The following is an 18,532-nucleotide window of genomic DNA, read 5'->3' as shown; positions in this document are numbered from 1 at the left end:
CATATAGTTTTTTTCAATTTATAGAGCATCGATCATATACATGTTTAGAACTAGCCAGAGTTATTATGTGATACCCCAATAATGAAGTGTAACTTTTCAAAATAATAATAATAATAATTATAATGATTTTAACATAACTCAGTTTTATAAATAATGCCTACATTAGTCATATATGTATCAATGCAAAATAAAATAAAATAAAAAATTATTTTAAAATCTGGTTTGAGAATGAGCTCATAAACCAGTTTACACAATTTAAATTTATATACAGCTTACTGATAATTATTTTTGAAACATTTATAACGATTACCTGGAACCAATATTATTAGAACCGGACCGGTTATTGACCCGGCCGAGGTACCGGGTTACTGGGTCAATGGTTCAACCGGCGGGTCACTGGTTGAACCGCATGAACCGGATATATATATATATATATATATATATAAATTTATATTTTATAGTTAATTATATAATAAATATTTTAAATGATGCAATTCAAACAATAACTTAATGTAGTCTAGTGGTAATTACTATGTTGTTTATCTTCAATGCAGAGGGTTCGATTCCCATTTGATGCAATTTTTAAAATAATTCTGTTAACTTAATAGTTGGAACCAACGCTTTAATTTGTATAAAATAATTTAATCATTTACACAAATATGTTAACTTACAGAGTTTTTGAAATATATAATATTTCATAAAATTATTTTAATGATTCTATAAATAATACTAGATAGTATTTTTTATAATCATGTCATGAAAAACGTAATATAAACTAGTTAAGGGAAATATAAGAATCATGTTGTCAGTGCCATTTCTGCAACAAGGATACGGTGTCGTATCCTGACTTTGGTCTGACTTTTTTTTTTTAAGCGTGGGACCCACACTTGATTTGTGTGTGTAGGAAAGTGCTCTTGTCATGTCAAATGACAAAAAGGGAACCCACTAGTTAATTAAACTATAAATATTATTTACTTTTCATCATGACTGTTGGATTTTGTATGAACTATAATTTTGTATACTTAACTTAACACTATTATTAACGATAAAATTATAATATTTCAGCTATTCAATTCGTACAATTATATTTTGAAAATATCAAGCAACATACAAAATCAAATACTATTTGTAGGAAACACGGGGGCAATAACTTAAGATTGAGTTCCTTGGAATTCCCAATTGCAAATCACAACAAAATTAAAATTTACATTGGTGATTTTGAACCTACCAATAAAAAACTTCTATAGATAAGCAATAAATAACATGACAGAAAAATACCTGACTCAACAAGAATAAAAATAGGTTCTTCAAAAAGATATTAAAAATAAAATTGAAACAGCAAATAAGGAAAAATGTAGCTGCGAAATGTCACACACTAGTTTGGTTGGCCAGACAACGATCTCGGACACTGCAATGTTTCGTATTGTTCATGGTCCCATTCAGATTTTCGGTTTTAATGAATCTCACTGCTATCAGCAGCAGCTTTGGATTTATGCTCCTCCCCAATATGGCTTTTCTCTTCTATGTTGGATGCTGCTTCCTCTGTTATCTTCTCCGCAGACTCTGCCTTCGTTGAAACAACTTCAATTACTTTCTCCTCAGGCAGAGGCAGAGGAACTACCTCTGAGTTTATGGTCTCTTCAATCGGAGTCTCAGATTTTTCAGCTTCTGAAACATTCTTTTCGGTTTCCCTAGTTGGCACATCAGTGCTTCCAGATAATGGCTCTTGTTTAATTGGTTCATTGCTTTTTTGGGTTTCCTCTGAAGATGTCACCTTGGCTTCTTCTCCAGATTCTTCTTTCAGTGGCTCGCTGCTTTGATTATTTTCCTCTGAATGTTTCTCAGCTTCTGAGGTTTGTGTCTTTAGAGTCTCCTCAGGTGGCTTATTGCTTTGATTTTGCTCTGAAGATTTCTCCTCAACATCAACCACTTGAGATTCTTGTTTTGCTGGTTCATCGTTTTTGCTTTCCTGGTTCACTATTGGCTCATTGCTTTTAGCATCCTCCGAAGGTTTCTCGGCTTCAAACGTTTCTGGTCTCTCAGTCTCCTCCACTGTGGTTTTTTCATTTTTTGTGGAAACCTTTGTATCTTCATTCTGACAAACACAAAAAATATTGGAATGCTTGGTCTCAGAATCAGATCCAAACTTTAAGGCCCAGATGGCCCTGGGGAAAAAGTACTGGCCCAGCCCATCATCACACGGGCAATAAAAAACAGTAATTTACTAATTAGGAAGTGCCTAAACAATAACATAGCAGTCTCACTCTCACAGCAATGGCATGCAGACTATAATGTTATTCCTCACAAACACACACAAAGACAATGAGAGTGTGACATCTTTATGTAGTATTTTGCCTGAGGAGACCCACCACCTACCATGCAGGCGATGATATATTTCTAGGTCCATTTCTTTGTCGCGATTCCAATTCCATCATATTCAAACATATGGAGTTTTAATGTGTCAATTATAAAATAAAAACTATTAGGGTGTGTTTGGTTGGAGAATTTTGATGAGATAGATAGGCAAATTAGAAGTGAAATTGTAAGCTCACCATGTTTGGTTTAACTGTTTCCTCATTTGCCTAGCTAAATCATAATGCCAGCAACCTATGTTTCCATGTCATTTGGAACGAAATAGCCGGCCAACATAAACCCGATTGATATGTGGTATTGTGCCTTATCTATCTAAATGATAAGACTGTCTATTAACCAGATGACCAGCGTAACCCCATGCCTTATTCAAAATATATTAAAAACGTGGTTATTTTCGTAATAGTAACTTTTTTTTCTCATCTATATTTTACCTACACCCAAACATAGACTTTATAAAAGTTACCTAATTTTTCCGTCAAAATTTTATCCAACCAAACAATTTTTTCTACCAAACTCACTTTCCAACTATTTTTTCTATGTATAACATTTTTCTATTATTCATAAAATTTCTCGTCAACCAAACGCACGTGGACAAAACTCAAAAACAGTATAACATTACGAAAAGTAGTCTCAAAACTTTTAGCACCACAATAAATAACCCTGATACTAAAAATATGCTCTCACACTCGATGTGTACTGGAAAGGTCTATTCTGACCTTTTGTTTGCCATCATTGATGTTTCTAATTGTACGGTAATGAAAACATGTGAACGATGATAGCGGTAAACGAAATCAATAGGATCCAAACAAATGGTGGCTTCCAAAGGGTTGAACGTTTGTTTGTCATGTATTTCGTGCCCGACTTAACGCTTGTAATAATAGCATTGACAATCTTCGAAAACAAAGAGAAGGTTGCCAAAGCAGTCAAAGTTCAAACCATATGCAAATTGCATCGTGCTATGTTTGCATCCTAACACAGCTATATATAAAAACTAAACGGTGTCCACAAACACACAGAAAAAAAAAAAAAAAAAAGTTGTACCGAAGGAAAAATAATCCACTTGAGAATTGAAATAAACTTTGGATGCCGACAGTGGCCAAGAATAATTAGAAAATCACAATTAGAGAATTAAGTCAAAAAATCGGAACAACAGTGCTTCTGTTGGTTTAAGTTGTAAAGAGTAAAGTTGATAGACTCAGTACGATAAAGTGGGGAAGCTAAAGATGTAAAGATCTGCTTTTCTTTACGGAACGGAATGACACAAGAAAATCCGTTTATCTACCGAGTCAAAAAAAAAAAAAAAAAGTAGCAAATAACTAAATCCAACAATTCTATCACAATTCTTCATTTTATCAATTTATTAAAAGAAAAGAAAAGAAAACTTTTGAACAAGAAGTACGGTAATATCTCCATGGAAGGGCTCAAGGGCATCATAGAATCAGTTTTGGGAAATTTGGCTTGGACTTTGTCTTTTGCGTAATAAAATGATTAGATATTATACTTAGAAAGGTGATAATCTAGAAATCATATAATATAACAACATATTGAACAAAAAAGATTAATAGTAATGAAAGTGCAGAGATGGTGGAATTAGAATCCGTACCTCCTTGAACAACAAGCTGAGGGAACGTCGTTTGTTTGCTTGGTCATCATCAACAATTTCGTTGACATTGAGATTGTCGCCACCCTGTCCCTGTGTCGGTGGTTCTTGTGCCGCTGGCGGCGGCGCCACTTTGCTTTCAACAGTGTCTTCCCTGGTTTGTTCAGGTTCAGGTTCAGGTTCAGGTGCCTTGACCTTCCCATCGGCATCATCCTTCAAGACCTTAGGCTTAGTTGCACAAGCTCCCATTGCTCCCTCTCTCGATTTCGTACGCTTCTCTTTTTCTTTCTCTTAATTTACCCTAAGAAAATGAATATGAAGCGAAAGAAAAGTAAGAATAAGGAAAGGAGAACAACGTGCGGGGAAATCAATGCTAGCGAGCTGTGAGATCAAAGAGAAAGAGAGAGGGAGAGAGAGAGCACGACCTGTCTGGTTTGAACACAAAAAGGTAACCAATTTAATTAGTTCCCTTCTGTGTTCCGCGGCCAAGAAAAATTGTGACAATCTTGGAAATTTATTTTTCTTTAAAATATTATTTTACGAATTTATTATGATGAGGGGAGAAGCTTGAAAATAAAACTGCATCCTTTGAAAGGCAGGTTTCGAGTTCAACGTGCGTTTTGGTTGAGGGAATTTTTTTGGAATAGCATGGAAATATAATAGATAGAGAAATGATTAAAAAGATAGATAAAGTGAGATAGGTAAAAAAATGTTGTTTGGTGGGAAAAAACTTTACTGAGAAAATTAGGTAACTTTATGAAATCAACAGTGCAAAAAGTGTGTCTACAGTAGCATACCCGTGTTTTCATCAAAAACCACATGCAACTTTACTTTCTAAAAAGTGCAAAAACGTTGGTTTCTGAGTCAAAGTTGTGAAACACATGCAACTTACATAGATGGTTATTTGGAGAAAATCCTTCGAAACAAACGTTGGCTTTAACAAAACCTTAGTTCATATAGATGGGTAAATATTGAAAAGACCCAAACCAAACAGCACCTTAGTTTATTTTTAAGAGAAGGGATATTCTTACTATCAAAATTTTTTACTACCAACTCACTATCTATCTAATCACTCTTAGATCAACATTTTCTCTTTTTTCAAAAACTTTGTAGCATTCTTTCTCTTGATTCAATGGTGATTAAATAGGTAGTAAGTTAGTAGTAAAAAATTTTGATAGTAAGAATATACTCCCTCTATTTTTAATAGGATACGCAGGTGAATTTTAGAAGGTAAAAACAACTATATCAGGTTGAAGGACAATTCTCTTGTCATGCTATAGAGACAATAATGTGGAGTCTATCATATTTAAAATAAAAATAAAATATAGAGCAAATATCGATGTATGTGTATAAAATTTTATATTTGTCATGCAACATATGCAAAACCCATTTTAGAATTTTAAAAATTTGTGCATGATCTGTCTATTTATCCTAACAAAAATAAATTATGAATGTAGTGAACTTCAATGTATTGGTTGCACTGAAATTTTGTTCTCCACACAAACAACACATAAGTCTATGAGTTTTATAATTCTCATGTTGAAGGAGAATTGAAATCTCATGTTGTAGAGATAAAAAGCATGTGGGACCCATGTGTTAGAAAAAATTATATGTAGGACCCATGTCAGCACGGAAATCGAAGGGTGTGTAGGAGAATTGTAATTCTCATGTTAAATGAGAATTATAAAACCCTAAGTCTATAATATAAAAGAGAAAAGGAAGAGAAATAAATCGATAATAGAAAAGAGAAAGGGAAGAAAAATTTCACACATCAGTGTACCTTAGTTCATCCAATGCAGGCTACGTCCTGTTTGTTTGTACTAAACACTCATTACAAGGGAAATATAAATAGAATTTAAAAACCCTAATCATAGTTATTCATAAGTCCAAGTCCAAATTACTAAGAAAAATATAATAAGTCAGAGACTCACAATAGTATCAGGCCCCTATGAACCCGATGATGTTGCCCCCTAGATCCCGCCAAGGCAGCTTTCTCGGACCTCGCCAACAAGGGTCGTTGTCTGAAGTATGAATCATACTCAATAGGTTTCAATGGATTTGATTTCAGATTAGTGGGAATTTAAAATATCTTTGAGTGGATTAAACTAAAATAAAATAAAATACAAGGCATAAAAAGGATTTCTCATGAAATTGTGCTGAAAATTAGGATATAATTGAAAATTAAGATTGTGAAATTTATTTCAGTTAGAAGAAGTTTATATATTTAAAACATATTTTATATAATTTAATTTAGAGTATCATATTAAATCTCTTAAAATTAGTTTTCTTACTTTTTTATATTTCAAAAGATTTATTTGATTGTTTCAGGGTCACTATTTAGTATAAATAGGAAGTAATAGTTGTTTTTTATATATGTTTTAATGAAAATCTTTCAATTAAATCCTAATATTAATATTCTCGTAAATACATATAAGAAAATTTCAGAGAGTGGAAAGTGTGTGTATTATATTTTGAGTTGGGTGTACAATATTACAATTTTCTACACATAGAATCCAGCTGGATGGACAGTAGGACAGCCATTAAGTGGGCCCTTTGGTAGATGTTTGGTATTCTCAACCGGCAATAACATAGCCATTTGTTGGTGTCACGTACAGGTATGTCAAAATCACAATTACGGACATATTTAAGCATCCACTTGCCCTAACATTGTAACATAAACTATATAACATAACCCAAAAAAATATGTTCATTTATTTAGTATTGTTAAAATTACTGTAATTTGGGTCGGAACATCTTCAACCATATTAATTTGTGTCCATAAATATAACGCGAAATGTAAAGGACGAAAATGATGGGACAGAAGGTGTGGTTCCCACTCCCAGTCCTAGGCCGTTCACAGTTTATTCCAATCTGCTTTGGACGAAAATACCGAAACCATTAACCACATTACAAGAAATTACGCTACACTCCAAAGCTGTCACTTTATCCTAATGCAAAAAGTTTCAAGCTCTCATCTTTGCGTTAATTAAGGAACACAATGCAAGGCCCTAACAAATAGGGGCAAAAAAAAAGAGAGAGTAAATGAGATTTTTATAACTGTAAAACTCAAACAGTCAGGGCTGGTTTAGATTGCTTTTTATCATGTGATTGGATATTTTCTTAAAATTAAATCTCTCAATCAATTGGAATAATTTTATATATAGAGATTTTATTATGTAATTATTTAAAATTTATTTTGTATGTTTTTAATATCATAAATTATAATTCCATGTTTCCATAATTAATTAATTAATTGCTGTAAATCTTATATAAATAAAATGGGCTGGAATCTCATAAGATATTCACAAATTCCCGTCAATACACGAAAAAGAATCAACCTCAATTAAAATATAATAAATTGAGAAAGTATCAAGAAATATCTCCAAAAAAAAAATAGCCTCAATATGAATCGGAATCGGATATAAATTGGAAAATCAATTGATTTTATAATTTTTCCGACCAAATTTTTCAATTGAAATGTGGTAATTAACCTTCACCGGTCTAATTCTTTCATCTATATGGTTTGAATAGTCCAAGAAGAATTTTCTAAACCCAACAAATTTAGACATAAAAAGAAGAGCTTATCTACTCACGCACGGAAATAGTATATTTTATGCTAAGACATAAAATAATGAGGCATCGCTAAAAAAAATGACAATACAATTATCAAAGTGTTTATGACATAAAGATAATAATCTCTTATAACATCTATTATTTTCCTAAAAAGAAAGCAATGATCTTAAAAAAATCAGGAATGCATTACTAGTAAAGCTGTCAAGTTTGAGGGAAGGGGCAAACGTGCTCACATCATGCTCTTGGAGGAAAATGACCCCAGAGCCATAGTTGTGATGTGCTTATAATTACATCGTGTCGCCCATCATTCATCACACTTTGCGTTACATGCATGCTTCTCGATCCTTAAAGAAATCCTTAAAGAATATATTACTTACCTTAAAAAAAATAGAATATGTTTATGACCCTTTCACCACTTTTTCCTATTTTAACTATAGTCGCCGCTTGTCACGGATCGGATTCAATTTATAAGAGTTGAATTTTTCACATTTGGCATGGAATTTTAAAAATGACAATCAATTGGTTTTTACATGTTCATTTTTTATTTTATAAAAGAGTATAATTAGTTTCTTATGATTTCTTGGGAATTATATTATATGTATAACTAAAATTTTTGAATTAAGAAAACCGCGTAAACGAAATTATTTACTAACTAATACTACACACACACACACACACAAAAAACAATCAATTGACATCTGTATATGATTTAATATCCTTGCCTAATCTATTTAGTATTTTTATAACTAAATAATTTTTATACCTGTTTAGTTATGATTATTTACTAGATTGATTTTTTATGTCAAACTATTAAAAAAACAAATAACAATAAGTATGTACTTAAATAATATTTTATTTTGATGTTAGTAATGTCACATAATGCTGTATTATAAATATGAAGTCGTTTACTTTAATTTTGATTTAACTTTTTTGTGGAGAATTTTTCGGATCCTTGTATTGCACTTTTATCTTTAATAATTAATTGATAAGAGGAGAGATATTTTTACTATAAAAAAAATACACTATCAACTTATTATCTCTATAATTACCATTGGATCAAAAAGAAAGAATGCATGAAAATTTTTGAACAAAGAAAAAATACTGATTCAATAATGATTATGGTCTATGGAGGTAGTGGGTTAGTAGTACATTTTTTTTTATAATAAGAATATCTATTCTCAATTGATAAATATTTGATTGCTACTATTGCTTTGAAATTAAATAAAATCACATTTTATTGTATTTATATTTTAAATGAGTATGACATGGAGATAAATGCTAATTACTATTTGCTCTGACTTTATTTGATTATTATTATTTATACACAATAAATGGCATTGAAGTTTCAACCTCTGTAACTTTGTTTGAATTACCTAAATCTCTCCATGCTAACTCATTCCTTCTGTCTCTCAACCTGTCACTTATAAACCCCGAATATTTAGTTTTGGTGTTGGGACGACTACTTAGAAAATATTATTTATATCTGTATATTTAGTGATTGAGATTCGGGCTGTTCTCAAAAAAAAAATTTAAAGAAAATTTTAAATGTATTAAAAAACAAAAAATAGGAATAAGAAAAAAAAAATTCAACTTAACATAAAAAATTATTCCCAACACCTTTTTTTAAAAAATCAAGATGATTTGTTGTATGGCATCATAAAATATCCAATACAATATATGGCATCATATATCCATCATACTGTATTCCATTAATTTCTATTCCACCCCTCATTGTATATCCAAGCAAAACCTAATCTAACCAACATCATGCTTTACTACTATGCTTCAAAAAAAAAATTAAGGGGTTTATGTCCGCACTTGCGGACAGAGACACCCAATCAGGTCCGCCATTGGGATTACTCAAGTGTGTTGAAAATTTGCGTTAATTGATAATGAGTTAAGTGGAGTCTATATAAGTAGAATGACACATAAATACAATGACTTAAAATTTTAGGTTGAAACGTGATATTGGATGTGGGAGAAAGTTATACTTACTATTATTCTAAGCTTATCGCTCTTACTATTTGATATTAGATTAATTTAAAATTAATGAATTTTTTATTTTTATATTTTGATCATTGATTTTAAATTAATCTAATAATAATTAATCAGGTAGCAAAAATGATGAGTTTAAAATATATTCGGTGATTGATTTAGTGTAGCTAATTCTCCTGCGACGGACTCTCACACTTCCAAGTTCCAATTACGGTATTGCGATCTTATGGTCAAAGACCAACCAGATTAATACTATATATTTTATATATATCAATATGCAGGCCCATTGTCGTTGGAATCCAGGTCGCGACTATGTTTTCAGCCCAACTATTCATAATCCGTTTGAACCAGAAAGAATGGGCAGGGAGAGTTACCCCGAATCCACAAACGTTTTGAAGCTATTCCCTAGTAAACGGCACTGTCGTATTGTATAAATTGAAAAATAAAATAAAATTGAAGGTATACCTTGTCCGAAGCAACTGGAGGGAATCTTCTTGTGAGATTTGGACATCTGGACTTGAATGCTGGGAACATACCAAACAATAACTGGAACGTGGTAAATTCATGTGATGCCGAGTTTAATGATGATTCATTTTGGTGTAATAAGATCGAGTTCTGGTAAAACTATCATTGCTGCATTAAGGATCGAAGATTTTTAAAAAATACGGTATGTTTCTTCGTAAGGTAGAGTATTAAACCCCACCCCGGTTAACCGGGTCAATCTTGACCCCTCCCCTCTGAGAGTTGGGGTTACAAGTTGGACCTAATATGCACATTGATCCCTCTGACCCCCAAAATCCGGTCGGGTTTCAATGACTCTCGGGTCAGAGGGGTGTTTTTTTTTAAAGAAAATTCCATGAACCAACTTCTTTTTATTAAAAAAATAAAATAAAATGCTTACAAACCTAAATCTAATCGTTCTCTCCTTTCCGAGTGACCTAGACTTGTGTTATCTTGATAATTTGGTATCATTAGAATATGAGTTTTGTACTTTGGTATCTTGATACTTTAATTAGGTTGTGTAATATTGACTTGTGGTTGTAATTGGTGAATTATGTTAAGTATATTCTGAATCTTTGATAATTGGTGATTTTCTTTTTAATATTTTCATATAGGATATATATATTTATATTTTTTTTTAATATATAAAACCGGGTCAGCGTAGTGACCCCGTGACCCCCCGGTTAAACCCGTGACCCCTGACCTCGGTCGGGTCGATGGCCGGGCCGAGTTTTTAAACACTGATTCTTACTACCAAATGTTCATATTATTAATTTAATATCACTTTTTAGTCATTAGATTCCACTTTTCAGCAAACAATATCTGAAAAGTTTATGAAGAGAAAAAAAATAACTTTTGATATACTACCAGTAATATATAATTATATTAAATTGGTAGTGTTTGGTATATTATTAATATAATCCAACAGTATGTTCACATACAAGCCCAATAGGTGAAAGCATGGTTATTCGGGTCCATATGAGCTGGAGCCCAATAGCTTGCATTATATCTAGGATTACCTAAACTAGAGGTAACACTGTTGAGCATTGCATTATATCTAGGATTTCCTAAGCTGGAGGTAACACTGTTAAGCATTCCAAACTTATGTCTCTTGGTGTAATACTTCAAGCATCTCTAAACCCTTCTCTGTCAAACTCAGCCTCCAACAATCTTGAAGTATTATCTTCGTGTGTCGGATTTGAGCAAGTAAGGTGTCTATTTGAAGATCTCATCGAGTGGAACTCATATTTTAAATCACTTTCACGATTCGAAGGAAGGATTTATCGGGATCTGAGTTTGAAGAAACTGGAGCCGCAACTTTTCGGTCCAGATCTCGAAAATTTCGACCATTTTCAGAAAGTGAAACCTAATGGGCTTTGTTCTACTCGTAAAGACAATCGTTTTGAGTGGTCACTCACCTTAAACGGAGATCGGACGAAGGAGATATGGTCGTTTGAAGTTTAAGGTACACTTTTATGCGGAAAAAAAAAATATTTCTGTGAAAAGGTAAAGTCCAAGGGAATATTCTGTTAGTTGAGGAATATTTCGTAGCGGACATTTTAAAAAAAAAAATCAAAAAATGTTCCGGTGAGTTTTTGCTAACAGGGGTAGTCTATCTTAAGGTTTTTGGGCGCTTTGGATCTGTTTTTGGGGTCTGTTTGGGCAAATTCCAAGTCTACAGAGCAGTTTGATGAAAGTTGGAGCCTTTGTTGTAATTTGTGAAGTCTGAGAACTATAAGATGCACTCTTTCTAACTCTTAGCTATGATTAAAATGCCTAAATATAGTTCCTATGTTATTATGAAATGAAATCATTTGATGTTATTGAATTTTATGGTTGGAAATTACATGTTCAATTTGTCATGGAAGAACATTAAATATTTCATAATGTATTAAATGATTTTGCATTTATCATTGAAAATTGTGGATTAATATCAATGGAACAAATATGGAAATTTTTGTAGGGATTACTTGCTAAATTCTCTAAATATTCATCTAGCTATGACTTGTAGTGAATATAAGACGATGAAAAAAGATATGAAATCACTTGAATGCTTAGTTCCAAAACAAGAGGGGCTCTCCAAAACTCTCATAGCTGAGAAGTTCTTTGAATTTCAAATTTAATACGAATTCAGTTAATTAAACTTGAGAACATAAGGAGCAAGCTAAAAGATGATAAATCTGATATGTTTGATAATCTTTTTGTCGATCTTGCATTGGGTAAACTACATGCTGAATGGAGTTCTTTCAAGACTGAAATAACAAAGTGAACTGGATAAATTAAAGAGGTTTATTTATATTTAGGATCAAAACTATTATAGGAAGAGTTTGGAACAAATAGGACAATAAAAGTTAATTGCCTACTTAGTTTCACATTCCAATAAACTTCAGAAGAAGTCCAAGTCACCAAAAGGTGAATCATCTTCATAGTTAGAGGCCAAAAAGACTATCTTCAAAAGAAGAAGAAGGACAAGTGCCATAACTGTGGAAAGTGGGATCACTGGGCAGCAGAGTGTAAGCTACCAAATAAGTTAAAGAATAACACACCACAAAATGAGGCTAATATATGTTAACTAATGAACCTGAGACTCAAGCTTTCATTGGAATGAAGAAGAATGGGAAGGCCAGCGTATCTTCTGAGTGGTGGTTGGAGAGCGGTGCTACCTGTCATACTACAAATGATAGGAATTTACTCACTGGGGTCATAGAAATGAAAGACACAGTGAAAAATTACAGTGGTGATGAGATAGATGTGACTCATGTTGAAACTGCAAATTTGGTGCTTTCTTCAAGTAAATTACTAACTCTAAAATAAGTTAGAGTAGTACCTTTACTTAAAAGGAAATTGATATCTTTGCTTGATAAAGATGATATGTATTTCTCAACTATAAATTTGGTGTGTGTTTTTTTTCCTAGTAAACTACTAACTCTAAAACAAGTTAGAGTAGTACTTTTACTTAAAAGGAAATTGTATCTTTGTTTGATAAAGCTTGTATGCCTTTCTCAACTATGAATGGTAGAGTAACTTTATTTGTTAACTCTTGTTATTTTGGTTGTTCATTCATGATTAATGGTATGTATAGATTGAGTTTAGATACTGTGAGCATAAACCATGTGAGTTCAACTTTGATTGATCCAAAGTTGTTACATAATAGAATTGGACATGTGAACTACAGGAAAATACAACATCTAGCTAAAACTATTGATACTCCATTAAATGCTTCTATTCGATTTGACAAATGTGAAGTATGTGCACAAACTAAGATCACTAGAAAACCTTTTAAGTCGGTTTCTAAAAGCACACAACTTCTTGATCTGATACATTCTGACCTTTGTGACTTTAGAAATTATATTACTAGAGGTGGTCAGAAGTACTTAATAACATTCATAGACGATTTTTCTAAATATTGTCATGTCTATTTGTTGAAATTGAAAGATCAAGTTTTTGAAAGGTTCTAGATTTTTAAGTCAATAATAGAAAATCAACTCAACTTGAAAATAAAGAGGTGGAGGAGTGATAGAGGAGGAGAGTATACAATGACAGGGTTCAAGGAATTTTGCGTTTCGGAGAGTATAATAATTGAAACCATTTCTCCTTACTCACCCCAATCAAATGGTGTTGCTGAGCGCAAGAATAAGATATTAACTGAAATCTTAAACTTTGTGTTACTTACAGCTAGCATGTCGTCCTCCTATTGGGGAGAAGCAGTTATAACTGGCAATCACATCCTGAACTGTTTGCCGCACTCTAAGTTGTCTATGAATCCTTTTGGGATATGGCATAAGCGCTCTTATAGATATGATACTCTTAAGACTTGGGGATGTATTGCTTATGTAAGAATACAAGACACTAAGAGAACTAAGGTGGGACCTAGAACTATTACTTGCGTATATCTAGGAAGTTCAGAAGACAGTTCTGCAAATAGATTTTTGGATCTATCTACAACTGCGATGATAGAATCCAGAGATGCATAATTCTTTGAGAATAAGTTTATCAAAGATCATGGCTTGAGTGTTTCTGGATCTACAGATATGATTTTATAATCTCCTATAGAATCTGAAGCAAGCCCTTCTGACACTTACCATACTCAACTGGTTGTTGAATCAGTTCCAGTTAGAGTATCTACATGAGAGAGAGTTCCCAAAGACTTTGGTGAGGACTTTGTCACTTACAATCTAGAGGAGGATACATTCTCTTATTAGGAAGCAATGAGATTTAGGGAATCTCTATTGTGGACAGAAGCCGTAGATGATGAAATGAGCTCTCTGCTGCATAATTTTACTTGACAGCTAGTCAATTTACCGAAAGAGGCTAAGGCTATAGGTTGTAAGTTGGTACTGAAGAAGAAACTGAAAAGTGATGGATCGGTAGCCAGATACAAAGCATATTTAGTAGCTAAAGGCTATAGACAATAAAGTGAAGTAGACTATTTTGATGTCGACTCACCTGTGTACCATTTATCGACTATAAGAATTCTTCTTGCTTTGACATTTATTGAACACTATGTAGTGCATCAAATGGATGTAAAGACAACTAATGGATGACATGTTAATTCTTGGTTTCGATCATTCTGTAGTGAGTGACATGATAGCTAATTTAGCTAAAGAATTTGACATGAAAGATCTTGGTATTGCTAATACCATTCTTGGTATGAAAGTAAGCTTTTATAGGCAAGTTATCTCCCTTAGCCAGACTCATTATATTGAGCAACTATTTTCTACCTGGGGATACAGTGAGTGCAAACTGAGTGAGACACCATATGATCATAATAAAAGACTGAGTCCTCATGAAAGGACCAATGTGGATCAGTTAAAGTATTTAAAACTGATTGGTAGTCTCATATATGTTGCAAGTTGCAATAGACCTGACATAGCCTTTACAGTTGGCATGCTGAGTCGTTTCACTAGTAATCCTAGTAAAGAGCATTGAGATGCCCTCGATAGGCTGATGAGATATCTTAAAGGTACTAAAGATCATGCTCTACACTACTCTGGTTATCCTTCAATTGTGGATAGATATTATGATAAGTCATGGTGTTCAGAAATCAGAAATAGTAAGTTCACCAGTGGATATGTATTCACTTTGGGTGGGGCTACTATTGCTTGGAAATCCAAAAGATAGACTTGTATTGTATTGTCGTCTATGGAATCAGAACTTTTTGCTTTAGCCTTAGCCGGCGAAGAGGCAAAGTGGATAAAGAATCTGATTATGGATATTCCTTTGACTCGGCTAAAGATTAATTCTTTAAGCCTATTCTATGATAATCAAGCAGTTGTCCAAGTTGTTAAAAATGCTCTCTTTAATTCAAAGAGAAGACATATAAGATTGAGACATGGGTTGTTGAATTATCTAAGAAAACAAGCAGTTATCACCTCGATCGATGTCAGATCGAAGGATAACTTGGTTGATGCTCTCACAAAAGATATGCCTAAAGATCGATTATTCAAAACAGTGGAGAAAATGAGGTTAAAGACTATATAGACAAGTCTTAATTACCATTTACTTACCTTTTAATTGTGTGTTTTGAATTATCGAATCTTTCTTTTATTGGCCAAGATGATAAGCATTGTTTATATGTTTCATCGATGTTCATGGTTGTTAATTAATTTGAAAAGCGTAAGTTGTCTCATTCCAAACTTGATAAAAATAACTTGAACCTGATTCAAAGGTTCTACCTAGAAAACTTGTGTTATTCCAAACTTGATGATACAATCTAACCAGGTTGGACCATCCTTTTGGTTATATGATCTCATTACAAACTTGATGCTAGATTATTTGACTTTGAAGAATCAGTAATTGTGACATTCCAAATTGAAACATTGAAATAGTAGTTTGCATAAGAAGCCTGTGGGTAGGGGTGTGCAAAAAAACTGGTTCACTTGCCCTGCCCTTGATCCGACCTTGACCCGACCCATAAATACCCATATTTTTTGAACTGGTTTAAATACTGACCCACTTTTATTTGGGTCAGTTTTAGACCTGACTCGTTTTAATATTGACCCACTGACCCAAAACTTGACCCATACTCATTATGTGAAAAAATCAATCACAATTACATTAAAAGAAAAGTTTTAACGTAAAACAATTACGTCAAAATTTTTGGAGAAAAATATTTTCATCAAACTTTGTGACTAAAAACATATCGGTAAAAAAATTTGACGGAAATTTTTTTTTTGTCAAATTTTTTTACGGAATCTAAATTTCGTCAAAATATTTCACAAAAAAATATATTCATAAAAACTTTCGATGAAACAAATTTTCATCGAAATTCTTTGACGGAAAAAATTTCATCAAAATTCTTTACAGATTTCAAATTTCGGCGAAAGTTTTCGACGGAAACATTTTCGTTAAACTTTTTGACAAAAAAAAATTTCGTCGAAATTTTTAGCGAAACACATTTCTATAAAAAAATTTCGACTAAATATTTTCGTCAAGTTTTTTGATAAAGAATACATCCATCAAAATTTTCAACGGAACACATTTCTGTAAAAAAAATTCGTAAAATTTTTTGACAAAAATATTTCGATAAGAAATTTAGACAGAAAAAATATTGTCTAAATTCTTTAGAGAATCTAAATTTAGTCGAAAGTTTCAAATGAAACATTTTCCTCAAAACAATTTCCTTTGAAAATTTCGACGAAACACATTTCCATCAAAACATTTCGACGGCAAAAAATTTCATTAAAATTATTTACCGATTTTAAATTTCGGCGAAAGTTTTCGACGGAAATATTTTCATCATCAGAAAATTTCGACGGCAAAAAATTTCATCAAAATTCTTTACAGATTTCAAATTTTGGCAAAAGTTTTCGACGGAAATATTTTCGTCCTCAAAAAATTTTGACGGCAAAAATTATCGATGCCAAAAAATTTCATCAAAATTCTTTACATATTTCAAATTTCGGCGAAAGTTATCGACGAAAATATTTTCGTCATCAAAAAATATCGACGGCAAAAAAATTCATCAAAATTCTTTACAGATTTCAAATTTCGGCGAAAGTTTTCGACTAAAAAAGTTTCGTTAAATTTTTTGACAAAAAAAAATTTTCGTCGAAATTTTTAGCGAAACTCATTTCCATCGAAAATTTTCAACTAAATATTTTTGTCAAGTTTTTTGATAAAAAATTTCCATCAAAAGTTTCAACGAAACACATTTCTATAAAAAAATTCCGTAAATTTTTTTGACAAAAAAAACATTTTGACGAAAACATATTCTGTCAAAATTCTTTAAAGAATCTAAATTTCGTCGAAAGTTTCAAATGAAACATTTCCCTCGAAATAATTTCCATCAAAATTTTCGTCAGAACATATTCCTATCGAAATTTTGAACGAAAAATATTCCGTCAAATTTTTTGACAAAAATCTTTTTTCGTTTAAAACATTTGATGGAAGAAATCATTTTCGTCAAAACTGTTGACGGAAACTAAATTTCAGTAGAAAATTTTTTTTTGTAAAAATTTCGACGAAAAAATAATTTTGTGATGAAATTTTTGTCTTTTGCAACGTAAAAATTTCGACAAAATTTTGTGAGAAAACCAAGTCAAAAACGGGTCAGGTCAGATTTGACCCAGTTCAGAAACCAAGTCAGACCCACTTCAGAAACCAAGTCAGGTCAGATCCAAACTGGTTCTGAACTAGTTCAACAAAATCCATTCCAAGTCAGACCTGACTTGGATCAAATTAAAGCGGGTCGGGTCAAAATACCTGACCTATAAAAATCAAGTTGGGTCGAGTCGGACAAAAACCTGACCCGACCTGACCCATGCACAGCCCTACCTGTGGGTCTTGTTCTTAATTGAAACTTGACATCACATGACCAGGTTATTGTAAGTGACTTTACTATTGGTCCTGTTCATTGAAACTAGACAATGGTTATTCTCTTACAAATAAACTTAAGTTGATGGCTCTTTGCAAAACAAACTGTTTAGGCCTTGTTCATAATTTATGAAATTGGCTTGATGCTTATGAGCATGATATTACAATGCTTTCTGACATTAATATATGTTCTTCTTTGCTTGATGATATGATGCTAAGTTCTTTTAGTAGAACTAGACACTTTGGTAGATTATTCAACCGATTGAATTCATAATAAGATGAAATTTATATTTGATATTCTACAGAGGTTGACAGAGATGAAAGAGAGTTTAATGATAGGGATCTTGACTAAAATCACCTCCTTGATGAATGAATATATCATTTAGAGTATGTGGGGATTTGATAGTTCACCCGCTATTGTCCATTTTGATGTAGTCCATTTATTTGAGACTTACATTTTTCTATCTTTAATTTATGAACATTGTTGATTGTGAACTGATTTTTAGACTTATTTTGGATGTTTGGATTTGGATGAGTTTAGATTGAATCTAAAACTCTAAATATTTACTTTGGTATGTTTGTCTCAGAACAGATTCATGATAATGATGATTTATTTATTTAGATTTAAAATGACTATTGAGTTTAATGTTTTACAGTTAAAACTCTTTGATTGAT

General features: G+C 32.3%; 1 protein-coding gene across 1 annotated transcript; it reads right to left on the bottom strand.

Moving 5' to 3' along the window:
- Positions 1-1,180: 1,180 nt before the first annotated feature.
- Positions 1,181-4,448, bottom strand: LOC133291204 (uncharacterized). Its single transcript, XM_061489434.1, has 3 exons — positions 4,399-4,448; positions 3,977-4,274; positions 1,181-2,095 (listed from the first exon to the last, which is right to left on the bottom strand). Exons 2-3 carry the CDS (start codon positions 4,220-4,222, stop codon positions 1,454-1,456), a joined length of 888 nt encoding a protein of 295 aa, XP_061345418.1. The 5' UTR covers positions 4,223-4,274; positions 4,399-4,448; the 3' UTR covers positions 1,181-1,453.
- Between the last annotated feature and the right edge of the window lie 14,084 nt (positions 4,449-18,532).

The sequence above is a fragment of the Gastrolobium bilobum genome, unplaced genomic scaffold (genome assembly GCF_033153095.1).
Source record: "Gastrolobium bilobum isolate Gb01-03AN ecotype WA unplaced genomic scaffold, APGP_CSIRO_Gbil_v1 utg4377, whole genome shotgun sequence".
NCBI classification, from domain to species: Eukaryota; Viridiplantae; Streptophyta; class Magnoliopsida; order Fabales; family Fabaceae; genus Gastrolobium; species Gastrolobium bilobum.
The sequence above is the reverse complement of the archived record's forward strand: the minus strand, read 5'-3'. Positions and strand labels throughout refer to the sequence as shown.

Coding starts and splice junctions, on each gene's coding strand:
- LOC133291204 (XM_061489434.1), bottom strand. CDS start 4,222: ATGGGAGCTTGTGCAACTAAGCCTAAGGTCTTGAAGGATGATGCCGAT. Junction 2,096..3,976: donor TCAGCTTGTTGTTCAAGGAG/GTACGGATTCTA, acceptor TGTGTTTGTCAG/AATGAAGATACAAAGGTTTC.